This window comes from Mauremys mutica, chromosome 2 (genome assembly GCF_020497125.1).
Source record: "Mauremys mutica isolate MM-2020 ecotype Southern chromosome 2, ASM2049712v1, whole genome shotgun sequence".
NCBI classification, from domain to species: domain Eukaryota; kingdom Metazoa; phylum Chordata; order Testudines; family Geoemydidae; genus Mauremys; species Mauremys mutica.
Genome location: NC_059073.1, coordinates 40620201 through 40647339, shown reverse-complemented (window position 1 = coordinate 40647339; position 27139 = coordinate 40620201). Strand labels below are relative to the sequence as shown.

Sequence of the window (27139 nt, the reverse complement as noted above, 5' to 3'; positions counted from 1 at the left end):
TCTACTTATACATCTTTATTTATGGCATTCATCCACATTCAAAATACATTTACAAATTATACAGAGAGTGCATAATGCAAAATTTCATTATTTAATATAAGACAGGGTGTTCTTAACAGAAATAGACATATATAAACTACATTTACTTGTACAGGTAATAGCTTATGTTTCTCTATTCATAAACAGATAAACGACAAATTAAACTGTTTGGAAGAGAAGCTCATTTTGTTGGTTTTTGGAGGCTTCCCTCTTTGCTACATTTGTACCATCTGGGAGAATTGCTTCTAAGAATTCTTCAGAAACAATTTAGAATGAACGCTTCAGTGAAGCCTGTCCCAACATCACAAAGACAAGATGCCTCCTCAGTCAATGACCACAAACTAGAGACAACAAATATATATTAACACAATAATAAGATGTATGTATATCCACCATCATTTACCATAATTTCTAACTTTGCAAGTGTTCAGTTTATTTTGCAATGATTTAGGATCATTTTAGTAAAACAAATCCTTTTGCTGTTTTAACAACGTTTGCTGAATTCACTTAGGTTGGGATTGTGAAAGCTACCTAAGGGAGTTAGGCACCTAACTGCCATGGAAATTGAGTGGAAGTTGGGCACCTTTGACAATCACAACCTTACTGCATATTTACCCAGTCTCCATAAAAGAGTATTAAATCATCAACGAACAAAGACCTCACATTGGGCCAGATTTCAATTTACATAATCTTCCCAAATATGAAGACACTCACTGCAACATTGCATTATGTTAACTCAGAAAGTGCCCCATCAGCTTTTGAGTGTCATTTGAAAACAGTTGAAACTGATAGCAATATTACCAAAAATATATCCCAATTAAACCCTTGCACAAAACTGCAAATGAAATGAACATATTGTTTACTGTAATTACTGTGAAAAACACTCAGTTATCCTGCATGACACGTTTCACAGCAACACAGAACAAAATGTTTAAATCGCTTTTCATCTACGTTACAAAGAAAATGTTTCCTTAAAGGTATTTCAAATGAAAAAGTTGCATTTTGAAGTCAAATGCTTAAAGATGTTTGCATCCAAAAGCACTACAGACAATTTCACTTCAAAGTATTTATTCTAACACAAATTTTAGTAACACCACACTAACTGGAAAAAAAACCCATGTTATATTAAGCTAATACATAAATACAAGACTGATCCAAGGATGTCAAAGGAAGTTTAACAAAGTTATAAAATTTGAAATGTTTCTCATTCTTTAAATGTATATGTAGTTTATAACCATACACATGAACATGGACTAAGAAAACTGCACATTTACAGTACTGTATGATGTAAATATCAGAATAGATTAAAATTATTCCAATTTAATCTAGGTATTTTTTTATAAGAATACTCCTCCTCAAAAGCTGAAGCATAGGAAAAGTAGTTTCTTTTTTTCCCCTTTTTTTAAAATGGAAAACAAGATGATTTGGTCCTGTACCAGGACACATTTTTACATACTCAAGGATTTGCTATTTATTTATGAAGGGCCTTTTATAATCACCACATTTGATCAATAAAGACTGCTATCTATAAGTTTTGATTAGAAGTCAAGACATGTCAGAGGTAGCCTAGGAAAGCTTTAGAATTTGGTGTTGTTAGCGGAAATTAATGCAGCTCTCTTCCAAAAGGGTTAGCAGTACATATAAAAGGCAAACAATATATACAGCTGCACCAAGAATTATAAGAAGCTCAGAACAACGATTAGAACTCAGGAAAAGAACGTTGTGCCTCTTTTAATTTGCTTTAATGCACCAATTCAGGCTGATTTTCCACAAAAGGAAGCACCCCACTAACGTAGTATGCGATTCCGAGGGAGAGAAGGGCAATGACAATGATCAGGAGTAGCACCCTCCAGAAGCCAAGGTCCTCCACAAACTCTTGCCATGTTGTGCGGAAGCTGGAAAGAACCCCTTCACCTTGCTGCAGGTTCGGATTAAGGAGGGAATGGCTTTCCATTGCACTGTGAAGGATTAAAGTTATAAACACACCTAGTAAAAGAATGCATCCTTAAGTATAAGAGTAAACCTGCTAATACAACTAAAATATTCAAAATTAAACATTTTCAGATTTACAGTACTTACTCATGATCTCAAGACAGCATATAAGAAAAGGACCCTCCCCTGACCCTACCAAATCAATGTACAGTAGTTGACAAGCAACCCTTTGAGACTTTACAATCTATCTTTTCAAAGAATCTTTAATTTGGGTACAGAGAAGTGTTTAAAAAAAATAAGCAAATGTATTTCCTTGGCTGATGTATGAAGGAACCAGGGCTTTGGAGCTGTGCTCCGGCTCTGCTCCAGCTCCAGGCAAAAACCTGCAGCCCCACTGCTCCAGAGCTGCTCCGCGCTCCAGCTCTGGGCTCCGTTCCAAAGCCCTGGAAGGAACCACACAAACAGCAAAAGAACTGACTAAAAGTCTTGATCACACACTTATGCATGTCTGTAATTTTACTCATTTGAGTAGTTCCACGACTTCCCAGATGAGCAAAGTTCCGTATGAGCATAAGCATTTGCAGAATCAGGTTCTTACTGTGTATCGAGAGAAATAGTGAAACTAACTATGTAGACAGTGATGTTAAGGCATAAAATATACAGAGTAAAAACAGATTCCCCCTCCCCCAATATCTCTTCAATTACAGTAATCGTAGGCGTATCCTGTAATAATAAATAGGAACAAAATATTTCAGATAAAAGTAAATTGGGAGTTAACACTATCCGTTTAAATGCTCTTGCTTCTGATATGACTAAAGATGCCAGTAACACATGGTGGGAGGGATAGCTCAGTGGTTTGAGCATTGGCCTACTAAACCCAGAGTTGTGAGTTCAATCCTTTAGGAGGCCACTTAGGGATCTGGGGCAAAAATTGGTCCTGCTAGTGAAGGCAGGGGGCTGGACTCAATGACCTTTCAAGGTCCCTTCCAGCTCTAGGAGATTGGTATATCTCTAATTATTACCTTTATTACATGCCTAGAAGGAAGATTCATTTGTAAACCTTTCTTCTAAAAATACACTCCTGATTAACATTAATGTTATTCATGTGACATTTTTCCTCATTATGAAGTACAACTACTGAATAATAATTAGACAAAACTCCAGTAATTTACTGAACTATTAGTGTCATGTGCAGAAATTTTCAGGCATTTCCAGTAAAGTGCCTTGTCTTTTTTGGTTTTTAAATATTTACTTGGCTGCGACGCTATGGTGGTTTGCCCAAAACTACAGGAGTTAGGAAATGATAAGCAGGGAAGATGACTAACAAAGTGAGAGGGTTTATTAAAAGATCTCTGTTGGCATAGAATAGATCTGCTCACTAATTAAGCACCAACTAGTCAATACATAATCACTCCAGGGGTTAAATAAAGGTATGCTGCAATCTTAAAAAAGTGGTCATACGTTCACTGTTAAGAAAACCACCACAACAAAACCAAAGGTCCTCACTCATCTCAAAGATGACCCCTGTGGCATTTTCTATTGCAACCAAATTAAAAGCAACATTAATAAAGCAGCAATTGCCTCTATAAAACTATTCTGGAAAAATCTGTAAGTGACAAATCCTTAAATGATCATTTTGCTTCTAACAATGTTGCTTCCTGATATAGTGACAGGTCACTAGGTCTATGCATACAAGTAAATTCTCTATGTGAAAACAGAGAGGGAGTGTTCTGCCCAGACACAGCACAATAATGATACCACACGGGGGTGGAGGGGAGAGGGGGGAGGAAAAGAGAAGAAATCGGATTTGGGAATCTAGTTTTGTTTTGTGCTTTGCTCGTGAGTCAGAAGCAAGTGAGTGTAATGAGGAGGCGGCAGCATTAAACTCAGCCAGGAAGGGAGTGAACACTTTTGCACTGATCTCTTGAAACTTCTCCTGTCAGTTCAAAAGTGAAGTTCAGGGTCTCCAGAGGGAACAGCAATTATCCTCACTTGGCTTCATGCAAAGTGGTAATGAGGGAGGGGAGAAACAAGTAGGGATTCTATTCCGAGAGTCTCTAGAATCAGGAAATAATACCAAGAGGTAGGAGTGAAACTAGAGGTCTGAAAAGCCAACCCCCAAATAGTGCTCTTACAAGGACACAAACTATTTAATTACAAAGCACATGTGCATTCATTGGCTTCTAATGCTGTCTGGATCTATTTTTATTATACAAAGTTATCTTACAAAAGGAGATACTTCAGATATTTTAAACTAGCTCACAAACAAACTGGGAGTAAACTGTAAGTCTGTAATTCCAAAAGACAAGTTATAGGTTTCCCTGCCAAATCAAACAAGAGAACATTAATGATAGTTACAAAAGGGAAAGGAAGTTACAGGTTTTAAAGGGACATTATCAGTTCAAATTCACAGCTAAATCCAAGCCCCATTAAAGTCAATGGTAAAACTCCCATAGGAAACATAGGACTTGCCACAGTGGATCAGATATGTGATCTGTCTAGTCCAGTGTCCTGTCTCTAACAGCAGCCAGCACTAGATGCTTCAGAGGAAGCTGCAAGGAACCCCAGAGCAGGCAGATGTGAGATAATCTTTCCTCCACATTAGGTCTCTCTCTAATTGTTGGAGATTAGTTTAACCCCTGATCCACAAGATTAACATTTCTTCCAAAATTTTTAGCAGTAATTGTTCTAACTCTGGATATTCATCTTATCCATATAAATGCCCAATCCCTTTTGGAATCTTGTAAAATTTTAATGATATAAAATGTAAAGTGAGTAGGCTTGTTTTTAACATATGGGGTAACATATGTTTGGGCTCAGGCTGGAGCTCAGACTCTGAGACCCTGTGAGGGAAAAAGTCCCAAAGCTCAGGCTCCAGTCCAAATGTCTACACTGCAGTTAAACAGCCTCTTAGCCCCAGCCCCGGGAGCCCGAGTCAGCTGGCATGGGCCAGTTGCAGGTGTCTAATTGCAGTGTAGACATACCCTTCCTTTCTAGAGCATAACACCGCAGGATATTCAGGGACTTGCTTATAACCAGTTTCTAGTGAATTTCATTTTCAGATTATCTTGCACCAGTAAAATGATACAATATTTGGGTTTTAAACCCTGTAGTGGAATACTTAGCTGTTATAAAAACGTCTTTCATTAGAAATTTAAAAAAACAACAACAAAAAACAAAAACAACACTTTTCTATTGAACTTAGTTTTTATAAATCTTTTGTTCCATTTTGAGGAACAAACATGTCAACTCATGTCTCTAGCAGAAAACAATATGGATTTACCAACAAAGATATACTTTACACACATGCTTTTATTTTTTTCTAGTAAACATCTGTCTTGTAATACCTTTCACTTTCTGCAGTCTGCATGGTTTCCATCTTAGAGGGAGCTCCTCTGTTAAATCCTTTCACCTCCTGCTCCTCCAAAGACTCCAGCAATCGAATTACTTCCTTATTTACTCCTCTTCGTTTTGCCAGAACAAGCGGTGTTGCACCTTGGTGATTGCTAAATAGTCCCCCCAAGAAAGTGGATGAGGGAAGATAAACTATAAAATGAGAATTCTAAGATAGGATGGATCTGCATAAGTATGCAATGTAAAATGTACTGACCAATAAATATTTAGGACCAGCCTCTAGCTACACAAAATAGCAAACTATTCTTAGTTATAAAAAGTCCAAGAATAAAACGCAACTGTATGAAAAATTCAGTAGTTTATTTTTAAAGCACACAACCCTACAATATTTTACTCTTGGTATAAAGTCAAAAAACATAGTACAATGGGGTCTTATCCTGATTGTAGCCTTTGGATGCTCCCGCAACAAAAATGAAGAAACTAACAACATATTTATAATCGGTGTATAAGGCTTTGTATGATTACTGTTCGAAGTCTAAGTTTCTTCATAGCTCCTTACTGTATAAGAGTCCCAGACTATTAAGCAATAAACGAAACACAGGATGGGTAAATCCTCCTACCGCTACCTTTGAAAAAACCAAACCACTTAGGAGTACATTTGTTACCTTCATATTAGAGGCTGCCAGCAAACAGGTGTTTGAGATAAAGGGAGGAAGGGAAAAACCACATAATGACCCTGGGCAGGCCAATAATTAATACTGCTGATATGAGGAGATCATGGGCAGCTCCAATAATCAAAGATGACCAGAAGGCCCAAGGGCCTAAACTTATTGCCTTATTTTCCTCTGCTGGGATGCATGTGCAGAAAGTTCTAAGAACAAGGTGACCTAATTGTACTCAATAAAATAGCTAGTTATTTGGTATTCTGAGTGCTTGTGTCTGGACACTAGCATCTGACAGCTGCTGGGAGCTAGGAAGAAAGAATATACAATATTTAAAAGAAGGATTGGCTTTGAGGAAGGGAGAGCATTGAAAGGCAGCACGGTCTCCCAAAGAGTACAGGAGAACTGATACACATTTACTGTATTTTCTCTATTTGTTACAGTAGTCAATTAAAGCATTAAGACTGTGGTACAGAAAATTCTAAAAAAAACCCCTGTCATTCTAAATTATTCTGTGATGCCATCCACCCCCTCTTGGCTGTCTGGCCAAACCAGGACAGCAGAGCCATCAGCTAGTGAGAGAGAGTGGCTATGCCAGCCCAGCCCCACAGCTCCTGCTTCTATTGCCTTTCATGATGTTCACGATCAGTTAGGAGTGGGCCCATGCATTTGATTTTCTTTTTTTTCATAACTGGCATTTAAAAAAATTGAATTTCACTGAATTTACCATTAAAGCATTTGTATCAGGCAACATATTTGTATCAGGCACAAAATACTTCTGAGAGAGAGACTAATATACTATAAAGTGGTAAAAAAAGAGACAAACTTACCAAATATCAATTTTGAGTCCATTAGAGACTAGGAACTGGATGGTATCCACGTGCCCACACAGGTGAAGGGCTGTATTACCTTGGTAATCAGTGGCCAGTAGATCAGCACCAAATTTGTGCAACAGCTGACAGATGTCTACGTTTCCTCTGGCTGCTGCAAGGTGGAGACCAGTTCGGCCACGACTGTCACGAATATTTGGGTCAAAGCCACTCTCCAGCAGCCGCTTGGAATAGTTAAAATCCCCATCAATGCACGCCTGCAACAGGGGCACATTTGTCTGGGAAGAATCATTTACAAAAACATAGGACATTGTTCCACTTCTGTCTGAAGTTTGTGGCAAACCTGCAGTTAAAAATAAGAGGATATGATGAAGTGAAGTAAATAAATACAGTGCAAACACCTCATAAATGCTTTCTCAAATAAAAATGCAAAGTAGTTTATGAATATAGTTCTGAAATCATTGTATATTACATATTATTTTAATATGCTGCAGTCTTTTCTGATACATAGAGAACACTGTTAATCCTGTTCACACCTGCTGGAACAGAAATGGATAGCCTTGTTACTTCAGAGGATTGCGTTAAAACACCACCATGAATGCAAGACACTAGGTAAACCCCACAGAGGGAGAGATCACACTCTGTAGATTTTATATTAAAAAGAAAACTTTGATAGAATTTGCTCACAGGCTGGACCTATTTAGAAAGAGGGGAGCGGGGAGAAGAGTCATATTTTATAACTCAGATTAAAGGACTGAACAAACGCACTGGGCTCTCAAAGTAATCAGAGTTTTTACGTACTATAAATAAAGTCACTAATGGGATTTCCTCTCTCATTTATCTGTTCCTTATTTACATCTGAACTTCAATACACAGTAGTGACAGCTGCTGAAAAATTCATTGTTACTATGAGCATTATCTCCTTCGCTCTCTGCGTAAAATTACAATTTTCAACCACCTCTGCCAAACATTTTTATACAGCACCATAGGTGGGCATAGCGTTTCACAAGCAACTATAAAGATAAGGTCCCTGCCTAGAGGAAGTTAACTTAAGACAAGTTAACTAGAACTGTTGTGGGTGCAATTTCCACACCAGGACCCCCATCCAGCAAAGCAAGGGAATAGTCCCAAAGGTTTTAAAGATAAACATGTACTTTGTTGTTTTGGCCTAAAAGTGCAAGGTAGAAATTGGTTGCACCACAGATTTCTTGCTAATTATTATTTGATTAAATATGATTCAACTGACTAACTAGAGATAATAGGTATTGTGAAAGAAGTGAGTTTTTTAAAGACAGATTTGGATGGGGAGAGATTGAATAAGTAAGGTTGTTCCATGCATAAGGGACAGTGAGGAAGGGGCATGAAGACAAAAATGAGAGAGGAGGAAGAGAATGGTTACTCAGGAGGATTCACTGGTGCAGAGTGCATGAGGGGGGAAGATAAGAAGTTATGGTGGCTGGGAGGGACTATACAGGGCCTTGCACGAGAGGACCAGGTGGCTGAACTTGATGGGGAAGACAATGAGGGGAGGGATAGCTCAGTGGTTTGAGCATTGGCCTGCTAAACCCAGGGTTGTGAGCTCAATCCTTGAGGGGGCCACTTAGGGATCTGGGGCAAAAGTTGGTCCTGCTAGTGAAGGCAGGGGGCTGGACTTGATGACCTTTCAAGGTCCCTTCCAGTTCTAGGAGACTGGTATATCTCCAATTATTTATTTATTATGAGTAGCCAGTGAAGAGCTTTGAACTTAGGAGGGACATAGTCCAGGTGGTGGGCAGGGAAAATGATTTTACCAGATGAATTCTGAATAGACTGGAGTGAGGAAAGAATCACGAAGTCAGACAGGAGGCAGTTAAAATAACAGGGCTGAAAGAGGACCTAGACTTGGATTAGAATTTTTTTGGTGGGAATGGGGAAGAAATTATGAATCCTGGATACTTAATACTCCACGCTCATGACAATTCTCTAGCAGATTATAACCAGGATTCTGATTAGCTAGCTGAATCTTTTTGATAGGATACTTAAGTACTTTAATTCTCTTGCCTATATAAGGCATCCTCCAATCCTAGTGCACTCATTTGGCTGGAAGAATGGAAATATGGCCAGCAGCCAAAGAATTAGATTTAAGACTTCCCTTGCTTTTGGGGAGTTTACACTGTTCATGCTTTATAACTCTTCCCTAGTGTTTCAGATTAATCATTTTCCAATACCTACCCTACAGACACCTTGGTTTTGAATGCTGTTCTGATTAAGAGACTATAATATTTTAGTCTATTCATATTATTTACACCTCACAAGTTGGCATTTCTCATTTGGACAAATTCTGCTATCAGAATGTATGTATCAACACTATTTAATTTGTCAGGGCAAGAGACAAAGCTGACTTTTCTTATCTCAGATTTGGAAGAGGAAGAGATGGGGAATAACTTTCTGGCCCTGAATAGCTACATAAAGAATGACTTAATAATTCAGCACCTATGCAGAATACATTCTTTTTAGTCTGCAAGTAAAATTATGTAGGGGATAATTTACTGCTTACTTGAAAGCATTCTCTTCCACAATCATCTCCAACAGCAGAAAGCCATAAGATAGTTCATACAATATTGTTTCCCTTTAGGGCACTAACTACTTCCATTTTATCCAAATATGGACAGAGCAACTGAAAGAACACAGAATCTATCTCGGGCGGGCAAACTTTTTGGCCTGAGGGCCACACTGGGTTTCCAAAATTGTATGGAGGGCCGGTTAGGGGAGGCTGTGCCTCCACAAACAACCAGGCGTGGCCCGGCCCCTGCGCCCTATCGAACCCCCCCCCACTTCTCACCCCCTGATGCCCCCCCGGGACTCTTGCCCCATCCGCCACTCCCTGTCCTCTGACCACCTTGAAACCCCCCACCCCTGACTGCCCCCTGCCGCCCCATCCAACCCCTCCTCTCATTCCTGACTGCCCCCCCTGGACCCCTACCCCCACTCAACACCCGTTCCCCGCCCTCTGACTGCCCTGACCCCATCCACACCCCCGCCCCCTGACCACCACCCCAAACTCCCCTGCCCTCTATCCAACCTCCCCTGCTCCCTGCCCTCTTACCGCACTGCCTGGAGCACCGGTGGCTGGCGGCGCTACAGCCGCACCACCCAGAGCACCAGGACAGGCAGCCGTGCCACCTGGCTGGAGCAAGCCATGCCACCGTGCAGAACAGAGCACCGGGTCAGGCTGGCTCTGCAGCTGCGCGGCCCAGCAAGAGCTCGCTGCCCAGAGCATTGCGCCAGCGGCGCAGTGAGCGGAGGCTGTGGGGGAGGGGCAAAGCAGGGGAGAGGTTGGGATCTAGCCTCACAGGCCAGGAGCTCAGAGGCCAGGCAGGAGGGTCCCATGGGCCCATAGCTTGCCCACCTCTGATCTATCCAGTACTTTCAACCGAAATGCTACAAGAATTCTGGTGGGTTGCAAGGCTAGGGCTCCACAGCAACAGGGTGGATTAAAAAAAAAAAAATCAATGATTTTTTTTATTTAAAATCGGATTTTATTTATTTATATTGGATTTTTTTGATAAAATGCTTTTTGAGGAAAAAACTATCTAAAGATAGTTTTAATTACGATACATTATAGCTCAACGATATCTCATCATGGAATAGGGATTATAAATTCTAATTCTACAGCATGAGACAATATATTCATGTAATGTTTAAGAAAAGTTTTGTAAATGAGTTCCAATAGTTCATGGATTTTTCAGACTGTGGATTTGCATCTCCAGAGATAACATGCTTGTTAACAGGAAAAAATGATTTTAAATAAATAAAATAAATAAATAAAAAGTGAGAAATAACAGACCTCAACCCTATTGTTCCTCTGCAAATTTGTGTACACAGAGTCAATCCCTTACCTCTCTCTAAAAGTGCAAAGTTTCAAAATATTTAATGAACAGAAGATTCTCAGGGGCAGAATAGATCTGGACAAGGAGAAGAAGTCTGGAGATAAATGTGAGAAGGGAGGGACAGGCAGTAGAAACAAAAGTGAAACCGAGCAGCATATTCCAGAAGTCTTGAGGTCTTTCTGAGTGTAGCCTTCATTGATTTGAGATCTACCATACCATTCTCTCACTAGAAGGGAAAACCTATAATGGCAGCAGGCTGTAAAAGAGACCAGTTTGGGAATAAGAACCATTCAAGAAATATATGTTTTCTGATGATGTTTTAAAGAAAGTCACAATAGTGAACTGGTGGAAGTCACGTAAGCACTTGGATTCAGAGACTGTTGAAGTGATAATCTCACTTCTAACAGCAGTAGCTCCTTCTGCTGGTGTAGAAAGAATATTTTCTTCCTTTGGACTAATTCATTCCAAATTGAGAAATCGTTTGGGACCTGAAAAAGCAGGAAAGCTTGTTTTTCTTTTCCAGATTATGAACAAACAGGAAAATGAAGGTGAAGACGACCGAGGTAGCTGCAGAAGTTTCTCATGTTGACCTGGCTGACGTAGTCAATTTAATGCATTTGTTTTTTAAAATTCATTTAACTATTTTAGTTAAAAAAAATTAACAAAACCAAACCTGAATTTTAAAAATCAGGAATGTTTAACTAAATTCAAAAATTCATATGCTTGTTTTGTTAAAATATTATATGTTTGCTGTTGAAGAAAAAAATCCAGAATATATAACCTTGTTGTTTTAGTTAAATAAAACAATTTAAATGTCTGTCTGGTGATGTTCTCCTCCTAATACATCATGGCAAGAAAATCCTCCAAATATTAATGATTAATCTGTTGAATTGGAGACAGTTCTTAGATGGGGTAAGATCTGGGTTACTATAGAGAATTCTTTCCTGGGTGTCTGGCTGGTGAATCTTGCCCACATGCTCAGGGTTTAGCTGATCGCCATATTTGGGGTCGGGAAGGAATTTTCCTCCAGGGCAGATCGACAGAAGCCCTGGGGGGGTGGGGGGGGGTTCGCCTTCCTCTGCAGCGTGGGGCCTGGGGCACGGGTCACTTACTGGAAGATTATCTGCACCCTGAAGTCTTTAAACCATGATTTGAGGACTTCAATGGCTCAGACACAGGTTTGATACAGGAGTGGGTGGGTGAGATTCTGTGGCCTGCATTGCGCAGGAGGTCAGATTAGATGATCGTAATGGTCCCTTCTGACCTTAAAGTCTATGATTCTATGATTCTTTGCCAATGACTTCATAAATATCTGCTTCAATTACCTTTGGTAAATGAAATAACCAAACAATCATTCATTTTCTGATATAGTTGTAAAACTAATCTGAAAAGTTTTCAAAATAAATCACTTTAAAAATGTATAGTGTGTACCTTCTAAAAAAGAAACCTACATCTATCTCTGAGTTGTGAAGAATATGTATTAAGGTTATAACAACCAACAAGAATGCACTTTTATGTAGAAATCCATGATTACATCATGTCTTCCTGACTAGTGATTTAAATCACGATTTAAATCAATTTGATTTAAATTGAATTGACCCCGTACAGCAATCTAAATTTTCTTGCCTATTTCCCTTCCAAAATTGAAGTGGCACAACTGTATCTTCTTCAAACCTAACCTTCCCCACAAGCTGACAGGCCCAATCTCCAAAAGATGCGATTTTTACATTAGCTCTCTGTACGAGATATACCTTAAAACATTTTAAAATCTTCAAGTAGCACAAACATACCAACAGTATAAAAGCTCACTTGTTCTTAAGAAAATAAGATTTTGCCTTCAGATGTTGCAGGACACTGGTGGGATCCTTAAGCTTGTTTAATAAAATGTCTTGTAGTGTAACAGCGCAAATCTGTAACAAATAGACTATTCCATTAGAAGAACAGTACAGAAATTCCTGAAAAAGAATTGTGTGTTCTGTTAAATGTGTATTTGTTTGTACATCTGGTAAATCCTCCTAGAGGTCTCCAGGTACTTCACATGCAAATCTTAATGAAACAACCAAATAACCAGAAAAAACTCACTGGACTAAGTATGCCAAGGTGGTTGTGGTGTGTAGGTGTGTGAAGAAGCAGCTGTTTATCATGGAGCACGATAGGAAGTATTCTGGTTTAGAACTAATACTAACTAGAACCTGCAGAAAGAGAGACACTGAAAGGCAGAGGAATTAGGATAAACCCTTAGTGCTCCACATTAAGTAAATAAAAACAAGCAAAAATAAAACCCACTTGCCATTGTTTGAGGATTAGGGACCATGCAACTGACATACTCCAGCCCACAAAACATATTTCCAGTATTCCAACATGCAGGCTACCAACCTCTGCCAGTGGTTTTACCTTAGTCACAAACTAGTAACAAAAGCAGAACAGTCTCTCTCAAAATTTCCAGTCCCCTAATGTCAGAAATGTTAAACAAAAAATACACTAATGTCTTGAACTGCATCTGGTTTAGTGACGTTTTCTGCCACCAAAATACAGCACAGTTATGATGGTTTATTTGTTCAGATACCTTTGATAACTTTGGATATATAAACTGTGGATTTAGTGCTCTGATCAGAAGTTGCAACCTTATGCAGGACATATGCCAAAAGGGTTATTTCTGCTACGACCAGTACTTGTTAAAAGGATTAGAAGAAATATTGAGGTACTCACCAATCTCCTTAAATGGTTTCAGAAAGGTGAATTTGATGGCAGCTCTAAATATAAACAAAACACAGCGTCATCTACCAGTCACCACAAATGTATGAGACAAACTAAAAAGAAAGGTAAGTACTATAGTGTTGAGCAGCAAACATACTGTAAAACAAGCATTCTGATATCTGTGAGAATTACTATTGTTGCACCTGGAACGAACACATGTAATTTGATTCAGTGAATTACTCGTTCCAAAAATGTGGCACTATTTATTGAAAAATGTATCATCTAATAGACAAGCAGTATACTTGTATAACAAAAGTACGGTTCTTGACATTTTGTTGCAGTAATATGAAATAACTATTTTTAAATAATCAATTAAAGATATCATTTCAAGTGAGAAAAGGTGTTAAGGGGACGTCAATTTATTCTAAGTTTATGCAATACATACAGATTGAACACAGTAGTGTGATCACAGAGTGTATTTGTACTATTAATGGGAATTATGCAATAAATTGCTTCTTCAGTGCCACAGGAGACTTAGTGCAGTGGGAATATCAATGTAACTATTCTGTTTTCAAGAGGAATCATAGGGGGAAATGATTAGATGTTCGTAAAAGTTATTTACATTTATTTATTAGAAGCCTGACGTCTGTAATTTTGCTTGTAATTCTGCTAATAAGTCAAGCTTTTTTCCTCTTAATTTTTTTGTGCCCATTTAGACAATACACTGCAGAAGCAGGGGAGGAATTCTCTTTAACAAGTAAAATCACACTACAAGCCACAATTTATCAAATCTTAAACAGCTTGTAAGTTTGGAATTTACCAACTCTGAGTCATTTTATTTTGCAGCAAGTGGATGTTTTCCTCTTTATATTTCTCAATATGTAACAATCAGAGCAGCTAAGTAAAACAGCTACCACTCAATACCATGAAGACACAAAGATATGGCTGGATCATTGATGAGACAGGATTACTCATGGGGACAGGTTCTCCCTCTCTCTCATATGCATCACGAAGATATTAGTTATGATCAGGGATCCTAGAAATCCATTTGCCACAGAAAAATGCAGAATTTGCATTTTTCGAGAATCTTTAGTTTTTACATTTTGTGAAAAAATAAAAACATATATTAACTATATTTTACTGAAAGTACCAGTGTCAGTTATTTAATGCGCACAACCTTCCCTTCTTGTTGTTGATTTTTGAATGCACTTTAAATTTTCATACAGTAGAACCCCGTTTATCCAAGCCTCCATTGTCCGGCTCTACCTGTTAACTGAACCACCAGCCGCCCGGGTCTGACAGCGGCAGGGCTCGGGTGATCAGCTCCAGGCAGCTGGTGGTTTGGTTAACATGGAGAGCTGGATAATGGAGGCTTGGATAAATGGTGTTCTAATGAATACCAATAAAACATTGTGTTCAACAGATAGCTATAAATACTGTGGCTAGGGAAACTAAAGTTCAGCATCCATTCTAATTGTGGAAAAACACAGATTTTTATGGTTTTTTAAAATCAGAGAATGTTGGGTTTTTTAATCACAAAAAACTAGGATCCCTAGTTATGATTGGCCAAAACCCTTTAGTCACCCAGTCAGTACCACCCATAATGTATCAGTAAAAAAACAACAACAACAAAAAACAAGGAACACTCATGCCATCTCTCAGAAAATGAATGAGAGTAACCATTACTACCTTTGCCCTATTTTAAAAAAAAAATCGATCAATAGGATGCAATGACATGTTACCAGTAAATGAGACTTCCCAACATTAATGACTATTTCTGACTCCCAGAGCCAAAATGCCCGTGAGTTACCACTGGTGATATTCTGACTAGCAGCAACGAGATATTTAGGATATGTCAACAAGTCAATGCACTGTGATGGAGAATATGAAGAGGTTAATGTAAGAGGTACACAGTTTACACATAAGCTCTACATTCATCAAATCCTTAATTGCATATAATCTTCCACTCTTTTGTCATACACTTTTAGAGTATTTAATTGACACTGGCTTGCATAGCCTCTCCTTTTTTTAAGGTAACAAAGCATCCATCTTAAGCAGTTTGCCCACATCCTCTGAAAGTGAGGTTTCCTGTTCAACTGGGATTGCACGTAAAAATACAGCGAGACAAGAATAAGCCCTATTTACATGTGCATGCAAGATAAAAACAAAACTAAAATGATGTAATTTTATTCATGAGAGAAAAACACACTCTCCAAGTACTTGTATGACTCCTCCTCCATCACTGCTATATATGAGTACCTCTCAAGAATTTAAAAATAGAAACAAATAGCTCCCTCTCCCCATTCCTTCCTAGCATGTAGGAGAAATTACTCGGTTAATTTACAGGATGTGTTTGTGTGTGGATTTCTTTGGTATGTGGAAATTGAGGGAAAGTTAAGTTGAATAAATAAGTTTTGCATTTAGTTCTGAAAATGATAAGGTCTATAGTCATTTTTGCTTAGGGAGAGAATTCCATAGTTTACATTCAGCTCCTTTGAAAGAGCTGTATCCTGCACTCACTTTCCCCCTCCCCCACTGGATTACAGTTTCACTGTTCCAGTGAAAGGGAGCTGTTGTGGAAGGCAACCTCTCAGGTAGCCAGAAGCAATCCCACGGAGGGCTCTGAAGACCTCTCAAATAGAGAGTTCACAATATACAGATCTCAGAGTAGCAGCCGTGTTAGTCTGTATCCGCAAAAAGAACAGGAGTACTTGTGGCACCTTAGAGACTATAAACAAATTTATACAGATCTACTAACCTACAGCACTTGGCATTTTCCCCTCCTCCTGCCTTTAGCTATTTTCCCCAAGCGTTTTGCTTTCCATGGTGTTGGCACATTGTATACAGGGGGCATAGAGATAACAATTTTTAATGGCCTGCTATCATTTTGTGTTTTCTCAGATGGGATGTATGAGTTGGTGAAGTGCAAAAGCAGCGCTACCTGTCATTTGCTGCACACTAAGGAGACTCAAGTGTTGAATCCTTTCCACTAACTGGGACCTGAAAATCCAGTTTTAGATCTGGAATCTTCCAGTCAGCAAGATACCAGTGTTGGAGGTAATAATTCCCATTTTCCTTCAACAATATTAAACAGGGGTGTGCGAGATTTATAGCTATACTATCCTGACGTTAATAATAACCATACCCTGAGAAAAACTTTGGCATATAATATTACCCAGCTCTCATATACACGGTGACCAGATAGCAACTGTGAAAAAACGGGATGGGGGTGGGGGGTAATAGGCACCTAAATAAGAAAAAGTCCCCAAAAACAGGACTGTTTTTAAAGCGACAGTCCCATCTGGTCACCCTACTCATAAAGCACTTTTCATCTATAGATTGCAAAGTGCTTTACAAAGGAGGCAAGTATAATTACCTCGTGTGGGTAAACAGAGGAACAGCAAGTGGATGTGTCTTAGCTAAGCTCACTCAGCATGTCAGTTAGTGGCAGAGCCAGGGACAGAACCAGATTTCTTATTTCTATCCGCTGCTCTATCCACTAGACAACACTGCCTCCCAGTACAGTATCATGAATGTGCTGTACCCCCACCCCAAAACGAAATTTTTAGATCTTGCTCTCTTGCAGAAAAGAATGTTACTTTACACCACAGCTTTACTGATGAGGGGATTCACAAACATTTCCCCTACCAACCACATATATGCAAATTAGTTGCACCAAAGTATTTTTACAGATAGAATTTGTTTCAGAATATTTCACTATTTAATAGATGCCTTAAAAAACCCTTTCTGAACCTGGCCCATTTTTATACTTTGGACAGGGAGCGTGCAGTGAGGAGCATAATTTACAGTGATGTTGAATGTGCCTATTCTAATTACTTGCAGACTTAATTCACTGCAATTGTCTCACCCAAAGTGGACACAATACCTGAAGGAAACTGAATATATATATTTAATCTCAATATGGAAGTTAAACAATATTTGCTGGCTAATGCCATAAGTTCTAATACTTCTGTCTTTATGGGAAGTTACTGAATCACACTCTTCATAAGTATAAATATCTTCCTGCTCAGAAACCTTCAAGCACATTCTCTTTCCACTGGTATACCGCAGGAATGCTAAACATGAAGGACTTCCAGTAGTTAGTTCAAGGTCAGTGCAACATTTTTTGTTTAAAAGCTACTGATGATTATTTTTAGCTCTTGATGATATATTTCAGTTTGAATTTGCTGCAGCTCCTAAAAGATTCTTATGCAATAGGAGACAAGTGCCAGTGAGCAACTGTCCGTCAGAAATCAATTCTTTAATAAGTGAATTATTCTCAAATTGCTGTTTGTATGTGGATGAATGGTGCCACCATGCGACCTGCTGAATTCACATTTGGCTGCAGCCAACAGCATATAACCCCTCACTATTTCTTATTGCTTGTTTCTGTGGCTGCTGTTTTCTTGAAAGAAAACTTGCAAGTAAGAGTTTAAATTATTAGGGGGACAAAAGGGGATCCTGAAATCCAAAATAACTTGAAAAAGCTAGAGATAAGTTTTGCAGCACAGTTACAAAACTCTGTCCCATCTAACTGTTAACCACTAAAAATAGAGTGTATGGTCCATGAACTTTGGTCCTAAAACATCTCTCATCACTTATGCTAAAGATGGTTATCCTGTCTGGTCTTTGATCCCTATTCTACTGATATTAGAGGCTTGGACTTGGGCCATGGGTCTCGAGATAAGATCGCTTTCCTTCAAACCACCAAGATTACTTCTGCCTGTTTACAGAAGAACAGTTCACATTCTGTCAACAGCTTCAATACCTCGAGGTTACTAAAATGGAGAGACTTACTGCCTTTCAGAGACATAGAATTGAATGTCATGGGTATGTCTGGCATAGTGTTGTTCAGCAAATTAAGATACACACATTACAAACCAGTCAGCCACATGAACTTTATATTACTATACTGCCTTTTTCTTCCCTTTTTTGTCTATCACTTGACATAATCTAGGGTTACGCCTTGCCTTGCACCTCTCTTTGAACATTTGTGCTTACGTTTTTCTAGGTTAAATCTCCTGCCCATACATTTAACCTCCGTGGGCTCCTTCATAAGGTTTCAGTAGGGTAACCATACGTTCTGTTTTGGTCAGGACAGTCCCTTTTTTAACCCCTGTCCTGGCTGTCCTGACTTTTTCAGAAAAAATGGGACAAATTCACACTTTTGTCAAAAAAAAGGGGATGCAGAGGAATATGTGGAGGAGTCGGGGGGGGGGGGGCAGAGATGCCAGGCCCATGCAGGGGGGGGCAGGGCTCAGTGAGCAGGCAGGGCTTGGGCGAGCAGTGATGCCAGCCCCATCCAGGGAGTTAGAAGCAGGGCTCGTGTGAGCCGCTCAGGCCAACCCCGCACGGGGAGGGCACAGATGAGTGGCTTGGGCTAGCTTCGTGCAGGGTCCCATTTTCTTTCTTTGGGAAATATGGTCACACATGGTTTCAGTGTTCCCACTGGCACTGACAACATTCAGTCCCATATAATGGCTAACAGAGAGAGTCAGGTCAGCTTCGAGGAACTCTAGGTTAGCAGAGCCGTCTTAATTTTGTGCACTATACGTCTACAGTGTATGCTATTCAGTAAAAACTTGTAAAATATTAAAAACACATTGCTATGCTTGTTCACAATCGGTCCTTATCGCTAATATGCTTATTTGCCAATACTGAAGATCGTGAAATTGACACCATCAGATTTATGGCTCTTACTATGCAACAGGACAGGCACACACATGATCTTTATTAGACTTCTGACAGTGGAATCCGTTTATCATAGCTAAATACGTGATGTATTGAAATAGAACATCTGTTAAGAGGTGGGTAAGTCTCTGTCAGTAAAATGTTATTTAAAATACTTTCAGCGCATCATGTTATGCAAGGACAGGACACATCATGTGGCATGAAACGATGCAATGGCACAACATTTTTAGGCTACATTTCTAACGAGTACATACCGATGCTAAGCACTGATCCTTCCTTGTGTCAAAATTTTAAAAATAGTAGCTAAACTCATAAAGCAATAATCTGGTATTTAAATTCCTTTTTCCTGATGTCAGTAATGATGGATGTTGAAGAAATATAAATGTCTTCTTCATTCAGTATTATTTTTGGTGTTTTTGTATTTTTCTAGAAAAATCAGTAAAGAAAAAAATTAAAAGCTAAAACAAAAAAAAAACAATTCCTGTTCTTCAGGCTAGAGGGACTCACCCATAACCTGTTCAACAGGATTATAAATACAGCTATTTGCCCAAGTTTCCCATCTTAACTGCTTCCAAACGAAAACACCCATCCAAGAAGTTGCTATGGAACACAAAACAAAAACAAAAGTTTCCAGTCATCAGGTTACAGCAGGAGCACTCTATATACACAGACCTTAACTACACTGTTCACTGTGTACTTTAATTTCTGCTAACTAAACTGCCTCCTCAAAAGCTGTGCAAACCATGGATCCCAAAATTTGAGACAATTGTTTCAATTACTTTTGTTTTCATCATTGAGTGGCTGTTGCCCTCAGTTCTCCTACCACCAGGATCATTCCTGCCTCTTCTGCCTAACACAGTGCTTGTATACACAGGGAAACTGACCAACACAGACACTGCTTTAGCAATGTCATTATAACTCCCCCCTGTGGACATTAGGCTAGAATAATTACTTGCTACAGCTAGGCTTGTCTTTTCCCCCATGTAAACAAGTAAACAGTTCCTACTGGAGTCTGCCAACATTGCTTCTAGAAGGATTAAGTTGTGGGGGAGGGAGAGTGAATCAGCAGATAGGAAGGATCAGGAGACACCTGAGCATACTTCCAGACTTGCTGGCCCAGGAATGAGAGGACTGAGTTGAAGGTCCACATCTCTGATGCCCACATAGTAGAGCACTGCATCACTTCTAGACTATTGTGCTATCCCATGCCTTTTTAAAATAAACTTAATTATTCTAAAGTTTAAATAAAACTGTAGGCAATTCATTTTTGTTTCCTTGTATTTATAGTTTATAACTCAGGAAAAGTGCCAAGCTGACTGAATTAAAACTAAAATCTACTTGTCCTAAAAACAGAAACAAGGCCAACTGCAGTAACAACTTCCCCACCCAACAGTGTGCCTCAACTCTGAGTCAGGAGAAACAACCTGCAGGGATGAACAGACATTCAATCCTTAAAAAGCGACAAAGAGTCCTTAGCTGCTCTGCTGAGATTGCCAGTTACACGCACTTATACACCATAGTATCAGTCACAACAAGTGTGCCAATTAGTAGGAGTTGTCATGATGGTTTTTTTGATGAGATACCCAGAACTCAAAAAGTTTACCAGACATCTAAGAGCCAAAGGTAAATCAAAAAGACAAAGGGGTGGCCTTACTAATAAAGTCAAAGGGCGGGGCTCTGGAAAGAAGCTCCAGATGCTAGTGAGGGTGCGGAGATTTCTAACAAGGTGTTCCATCTTTTATAATCACCTGCTGACTAGGAGGTATCGGATCAATCTGAAGCTCCACCCTCTATATGCTGGAAGTTTGAAGGAATTTTGTCTCCTTCCCCGAAGAACCTCTGGATCTATCAGAAGGATCTCGGCTACTCAACCCTTTCCCTAGTTTTTTTGAGGCAGGAGAAATAGGAATTTGACATGATTCTTGAGAGTTAACACTGCTGTTTACAAGATTTTGAATAGTAACAATGAAACTGACCAGAGTCTTTTAATTCTACTCTGCTGCTTGGTAAATTTGTGAAAATTCAGGAAAACAACACTGTGCATCAATCAACTTATATTCAATTCACAATTGGATGGTTATGTTCACAATTTATTTTTTTTAAATAAAGCTTAAATTCTGGAAAAACTGATACCTTTGGGCCCCACACTCACCAGCAAAAATGTCCCACTTGCCAGTGGATTGTGAATGCCCTGACTTTCAAATTTCTGTATTCATGATGGATTTTTTAAACACAAATGACACGATTGCATCCTAAGTCGCATCTATTACAAAGCTAAATAAAAATGTAAACAATTATTTTAACGTCAGAGCCTTTCTGGAATGGCCTCACCATTCTTTACTAAACTGAAATCATACTTTCTTCCATGGGAGTAAGAATATTTAATAAAAGAATTCAATTATACTTAAAAGTGAGCTGCAAGTTGTTTAATCAAAACTCACTCAACCAGTAATGAGCCCAATGGCCACATAATAGGGGCACTTACCATATTATTTTAAAGTTAACATTTTTCTCTCTAAAAAGTAAATTCTCCTGTGCATTCATTTGGCTAGCAGTTTTCATTATTTAGTCTTGTTTTTTTTCTATCTAGTTATTCAACACATTCAGTAAGTTACATAAAAAAAAATCAAAGGTTCAGAAAGGACAGCAAATCCTGGCAAAACAAAAACACTAATCAAACTGCAGTATCTGCAGATGTTCAGTGTCTGCTGCTATCAAAGCACTTCTGCCACAATACCAAAAAGGTCAGGCAATTAATGATGGTGAGACCAACAGGCAAATGGGGATAACATATTTTACCCGATCTTAAAAATAACTTTAAAAGCTAGCATTTGTAAAAAATGTATATATTTGATTGTGTCCTTCTCCCACCACATTTCATATGCAAACTGTCTTCTTAGGCCAGACCCTGCCAACAATTACACACGTTTAACTGTACACATGACTAGCCCTACTGACATAAAAACGTAAAGTTAAGCACTTACATAAATATATGCAGGATTGGGGTCTCGGACTGTAAGATTTTCAGGAGAGGAACTGACAAATAGCAGTTGCATCAGAAAAATGAAGCTTTAATTAGAGAGCACAAACTGTAATTTTCACATTTTGCAAAACTAAAGCCTTTCTTCAAATATCTTTTTTCTTTCAATTCCATTATAGCATTACTTGGTCTTTTTTTATGTAGATGTTTAATATCAAGTGACTCTTCTCCAAAGCTAATTATTATTTAGAAAACACTTTGTTTTTACAGTGAAGGCTAGTGCCCAAAAGAATGAACAGCCATACCCAGATTTCCTAAAAATGCCTTGAGAGGCAATTCACAACACCACGAGAAAGAGCAATCAGAAACTCTACAAAAAAAAAAAAAGGGTCACAGCACTTACAGCTATTGTGACCACATACAGTCACATTGCAATGTCATTAAGAATGTCGGTTGCTGCAATTTTTCCTTCAGGTTCTTTATTATACTTTTTAGAGCCTTCCCATAGTATCTCTTTTCCTTCCCGTTGTGTTAGCCTCTTTTCTGTCTTTCAGGCTAAAGAGCAGTCCTCATAGTAAGCATCACTTATAAACTTTTATTTGATCCTTCTTAGTGCTGCTGAACAAAAATATTAGACTTTCTCACAACTTGTTTTGATCTATCACTAGTCCCTCATAATCCACAAAAGATTTTAGAAAATGTTGGAAGACAAGCTGCCAAAATATTCTAGTGAATAAAAATAGCATTAAATGGTAGGAAAACAACCCAAAACAAAATACAGCCATGTTGTTTATTTTGGTATTAAAATAGTTAAAAGGTGGAAGGCAGCTTTCAAGGGAAGAAATGGAAAAAAAGACACTACAGTGAACTTCCACTGAGAGAGATTTCGGGCTTTTCTACATGGGGAAATTATTCCAGAATAAGACCGGGCGTGCATTTAAACCACAATAGCTATTCTGGAATAACTCTCCGTATGAACATTCTTATTCTGGAGTAAGTATCCATACAGGGTCCTATTGCAGAATAACTTATTCTGGCCCACTTTCCTGTACAGACAACTCCTTCATGATGTGAGGACAGTGCTCAAAGCTATTAAAATCAGTGGGGCAGAATCTCCATTGCTCTTGAGCTACAATTGCCAGAAGGTAGCTCTAAATTACGCTCAAATGCAACAGTCCTCTAGGAGCTGCTCCACAGCCAAGAACAGCCTTATAGTGTACTCTGGCCCCATCTGCTGCACCCCCTGGGGGCTGTGAGGAGGGAGCAGCATAGCTCTATTCTGGCAGTCCTGTGGCACCGAAGAAAAAACCTTATACCAGGAGTATTCTCTGGTGGCTGGGGCTGCCCTTTATGTTGCTCTGGCAGTGTAAAAGGGCTGCAGAATACAACAGAATTTAGCCCACTGAATTTACAAGTAAAAGACTTCTTCAGTCATCCAATTATTCCTCTGCCAGTGCAGGACTGTTCCCTACTGTATGTATTAGATTAAAAACGATTTTAAAATCTATGCCTGTATAGCTAGCTAATATCATTTTAGGCTATTACAAAAATTAAAATTTAAACCTTTCACCATTGGTGTGGTTGGTTTTCTCCCCAATACACCTCTCTCTTCAACTCACAAAGTGAGCATCCAGTCAGTGTCACTTTTTGATGCTCATGCCCTAGCACGATTCTGTAATATTTGAGTTGCAAACGCTGCACTACTTTCATAGCTTATTAAAAATATAGAACATACAGCCGTTTAATAAAACTTAAGAACACAAGATGGCCCTATTGGGTCAGACCAAAGGTCCATCTAGCCCAGTATCCTGTCTTCCGACAGTGGCCAATGCCAGGTGCCCCAGAGAGAATGAACGTAACAGGTAATCATCAAGTGATCTATCCCCTGTTACTCATTCCCAGCTTCTGGCAAACAGAGGCTAGGGACACCATTCCAAACTTACTGGTTTGTAATTTAAAAACAACAAAGCACAGAACTAAAACTATATTAGGTTTGGTCTACATCACAGATTTATGTCAGTATAAATACATCACTCAGGGGTGTGGAAAATCCGCATCTGCAGATATCTGCAGACCATCTTTGCTGATTGGATGTGGATACAAATTCTTTATCTGTGCAGGGCTCTAGTTATACCAACCGACCTCCTGGTGGAGACAGCCCTATGTCGATGGGAGGTCTCCTGTTGACATAGTTACTGCCACTTGAGGTGGAATACCTATGCCCACAGGGATGTAAGTAGCATCTTCATTAAGTGCTACTGCTGCGCTGCTACAGTGCTGTATGTGTAGACAAGCCCTTAGTATGTAGCACAAGTGAATCCCAATCTCGACTGGGGCTTCTGGGTGCTACCACAGTACAAATCATAAATGGCAGTACCTTTTAAAATGAGATGTCTACCATTTCTTTTCAAAGACTATTTCAGTCTAACAGATTATCTCACTGTTCGAAAGTTTTTCCTCATAGACCACATTTTCTTAATTCTACCCCATTATTCTTAGTTACAAATTGGCGGAACAAAAAGGGAACTCCTCTGCCTCCTTAGTGTTTTTTACACGGTTAATGTTCTTGTACATGTTTACATCTCTCACACTCCTTTTAGGTATTTAGTCAAGCTGTACATATTTATAAATTTGCTCCTCTTTCTTTGTAAATCAAAGTTGGACTGTAAGGTGGAGAATTTTTTTTCTCACTTTCCTTCTCTTACTTCTAGTCAGGGCCGGCTCTAGTTTTTTTGCCACCCCAAGCAAAAGAAAAAAAAAACCTGCCCCGTGGCCGGAACAGCAAAGGGGGAGGGGGGAGAGGCGGGAAACCAACCTGCCTCCCAGTTGGAGCAGCAAAGGGGCGGGGGGGGGCGGGAAACCAACCTGCCACCCGGTTGGAGCAGCAAAGGGGCGGGGGGGGGCAGGAAACCAACCTGCCGCCCGGCTGGAGCAGCAAAGGGGCGGGAAACCAACCTGCTGCCCGGCTGGAGCAGCAAAAGGGGGGGGCGTGAAACCAACCTGCTGCCCGGCTGGAGCAGCAAACGGCGGGGGGGTGGGGGGCGTGAAACCAACCTGCCGGCCGGAGCAGCAAACGGCGGGGGGGTGGGGGGCGTGAAACCAACCTACCTGCCGGCTGGAGCAGCAAACGGGGGGTGGGGGGGGAGGAATTCCAGGAAACCTGCCAGCCGGTCTGAGCAACGAAGGGGGGGAGGGGCGTGAAACAAACCGCCCGGCCGGCCGGAGCGGCAACAGGAAGAAAAAACAAAAAACCAAAAAGAAAAAAAAAATACCTGCAGGGCGACGGGAGCGCGGGTGCAGGGGGACTCCCAGCCCTGTAGACCCCGGGCAGCAGAGTGAGGGGGAGAGAGAGAAGGGCGCGGCCAGGGCTTCCTTAAGCGAGGCGCTTGCCATGCGGCCCCTCCTGCCGCGCCACCTGCTGGGAGGGCTCTGCGCCGCTCTGGGGGGCAGGCAGGGAGGGACGCGGGCTGCCGTGCTGGGCTTGCTGCAGAACTGGCACCGCTCCCAGCAGCTCCCCTCCTCTGCGCCGCCACCCCCTACAGGGCGGCAGGAGCAGCAAACCAAAAGAAAAAATCCTGCAGAGGCGGCGAAAGCGGTGAAGTGCAAAAAAAAAAAAAGGTTTGGGCGGACTGCCGCCCCTTGGAATCTGCCGCCCCAAGCACCAGCTTGCTCGGCTGCTGCCTGGAGCCGGCCCTGCTTCTAGTTTTCCCATCCCTTCATCATTTCAAAAGGCCCCTCCTGTGACTTCATAGTGACATTTCAAGTATTTGTAGACAGTTATATCACCCAGGCTGTGCAGAGTTAGCTATTTTTAGTCTTCTCACATCTTCATGACAATTTTGTGGATAGAGTCCAATTTATCAGGGAGGTGCTAAAAACTAGAGTCAGTTATACCCCTGTGTACGTGGCTCAATACAGCATTAATTCTGTGCCACCACATCACATTGGGAACCTACCTAGTTGCCTAGCCAATATCACAGCTGTTTTTCCACATTACTCGGAATGCACAACCCTCCTCCCCTGGACCTGGGATTAGGTCGGACTACGCTGTTTATACACTGTCGCTTGTCCTGGGCCAGGGCGGGCACGGGGCTTTCCACAAGCCATCGCTTAGCCAGGCTTTGCCACAAGGCCATTACCAGCCAAAGGGCAGGCACAACCCGAGCCCTGAACGCAGGCGGGTTTCTGGCCGGCCTCTCCTGTAACTCCGCTAGCCTGGCCCTGGCCCTGGCTGGGAATCGCTCAGAGCCCCGCTCCGCGGGCCTGTGCTACGCAGCGGGCGAGGCCCGGCATCCAGGACAGGCCCTGCCGTCTCCCGCCGCTGGGGTGGGGGTGGGGGTGGGGGTGGGGGTGGCAGCTCCCGCAGCAGCGGGCGGCGCCAGGGCCCAGTCTCGGCGCGCCGGGGTCGGGCTGCCCGCCCGGTGCCCAGCCAGGGGGCGGCGCCTGCCAGGCCCGGCTGCCCCGCGGCTGGGCACTCAGCAGAGATCGGGCCCCGCGCCAGATCCCCTCCCGCGGGCCTTGCCTGGCTCCGGCCCCCGCTGCCGGGCCCAGGTCCTGCCGCTGCCCGTCCCGGTACCTGAGTCCCGCCGCCCCGCGCTGGCCTGCTTCTCGGGACGCGCACGCAGCCGGGCCGGGCGGGAGGCCGCGCCGCCTGCTGGTCGGAGGCCGCCTGCACCGCTCACGGGGCTCCCGGCCTGCCCTGGGCGCGGTGCGAGGCGCCTCGGCCCGTCACGGGGCAGTCGGCGCCAGGGGCCCATGACTACAGCGGAGCGCTAGGGCAGCCGGCTGCGGCCCGGCCCTGCCCTGCCCTGCGTGGAGGCTGCAGCCCTGCGTGGGTGCAGGAGCTGGCGGTGCTGCCGCACCCCTTGGCTTGAAGTGGGGATTCCATTATACAGTTGCAGGGATTTCCCCCCCCTCCCCCCCCCCCCAGTTTTGTGAACTAGTCACATGCAGTGTTGCCAAATTAAAACATTACTACACACTTTAAAAGCATATACAGCATATGTTGCTGAAAAAAGTATACTAGATTTGAAAAGTATGAACATAGACTCGCTTCCTTATACAGCTGTTGTTTTTAATGACAAT

At 41.2% G+C, this 27139-nt stretch overlaps 1 protein-coding gene across 7 annotated transcripts; it reads right to left on the bottom strand.

The window, feature by feature from the left end:
- ANKRD46 (ankyrin repeat domain 46) lies at positions 1-26724 on the bottom strand. Of its 7 annotated transcripts, none has more exons than XM_045005863.1 (8): positions 22059-22172; positions 20823-20953; positions 19329-19500; positions 13396-13439; positions 12496-12596; positions 6818-7160; positions 5319-5477; positions 1-1997 (listed from the first exon to the last, which is right to left on the bottom strand). In XM_045005863.1, the coding sequence occupies exons 6-8, from the start codon at positions 7126-7128 to the stop codon at positions 1781-1783; spliced, it is 687 nt and encodes a 228-aa protein (XP_044861798.1). In that variant the 5' UTR covers positions 7129-7160; positions 12496-12596; positions 13396-13439; positions 19329-19500; positions 20823-20953; positions 22059-22172; the 3' UTR covers positions 1-1780. The 7 variants fall into 7 exon arrangements, with proteins under 7 accessions (XP_044861798.1, XP_044861796.1, XP_044861800.1 ...); XM_045005861.1 differs by having other exon boundaries at positions 12477-12596; positions 22059-22171; XM_045005865.1 differs by lacking the exon at positions 12496-12596.
- Positions 26725-27139: the final 415 nt, after the last annotated feature.

What these genes read in the sequence shown, in the direction of transcription:
- ANKRD46 (XM_045005862.1), bottom strand. Translation starts at nt 7,128, where the DNA reads ATGTCCTATGTTTTTGTAAATGATTCTTCCCAGACAAATGTGCCCCTG. An exon ending in GGACTCAAAATTGATATTTG is followed by an intron (nt 5,478 to 6,817) that starts GTAAGTTTGTCT and finishes GGGACTATTTAG; the next exon opens with CAATCACCAAGGTGCAACAC. An exon ending in CAGACTGCAGAAAGTGAAAG is followed by an intron (nt 1,998 to 5,318) that starts GTATTACAAGAC and finishes AATCCTTCACAG; the next exon opens with TGCAATGGAAAGCCATTCCC.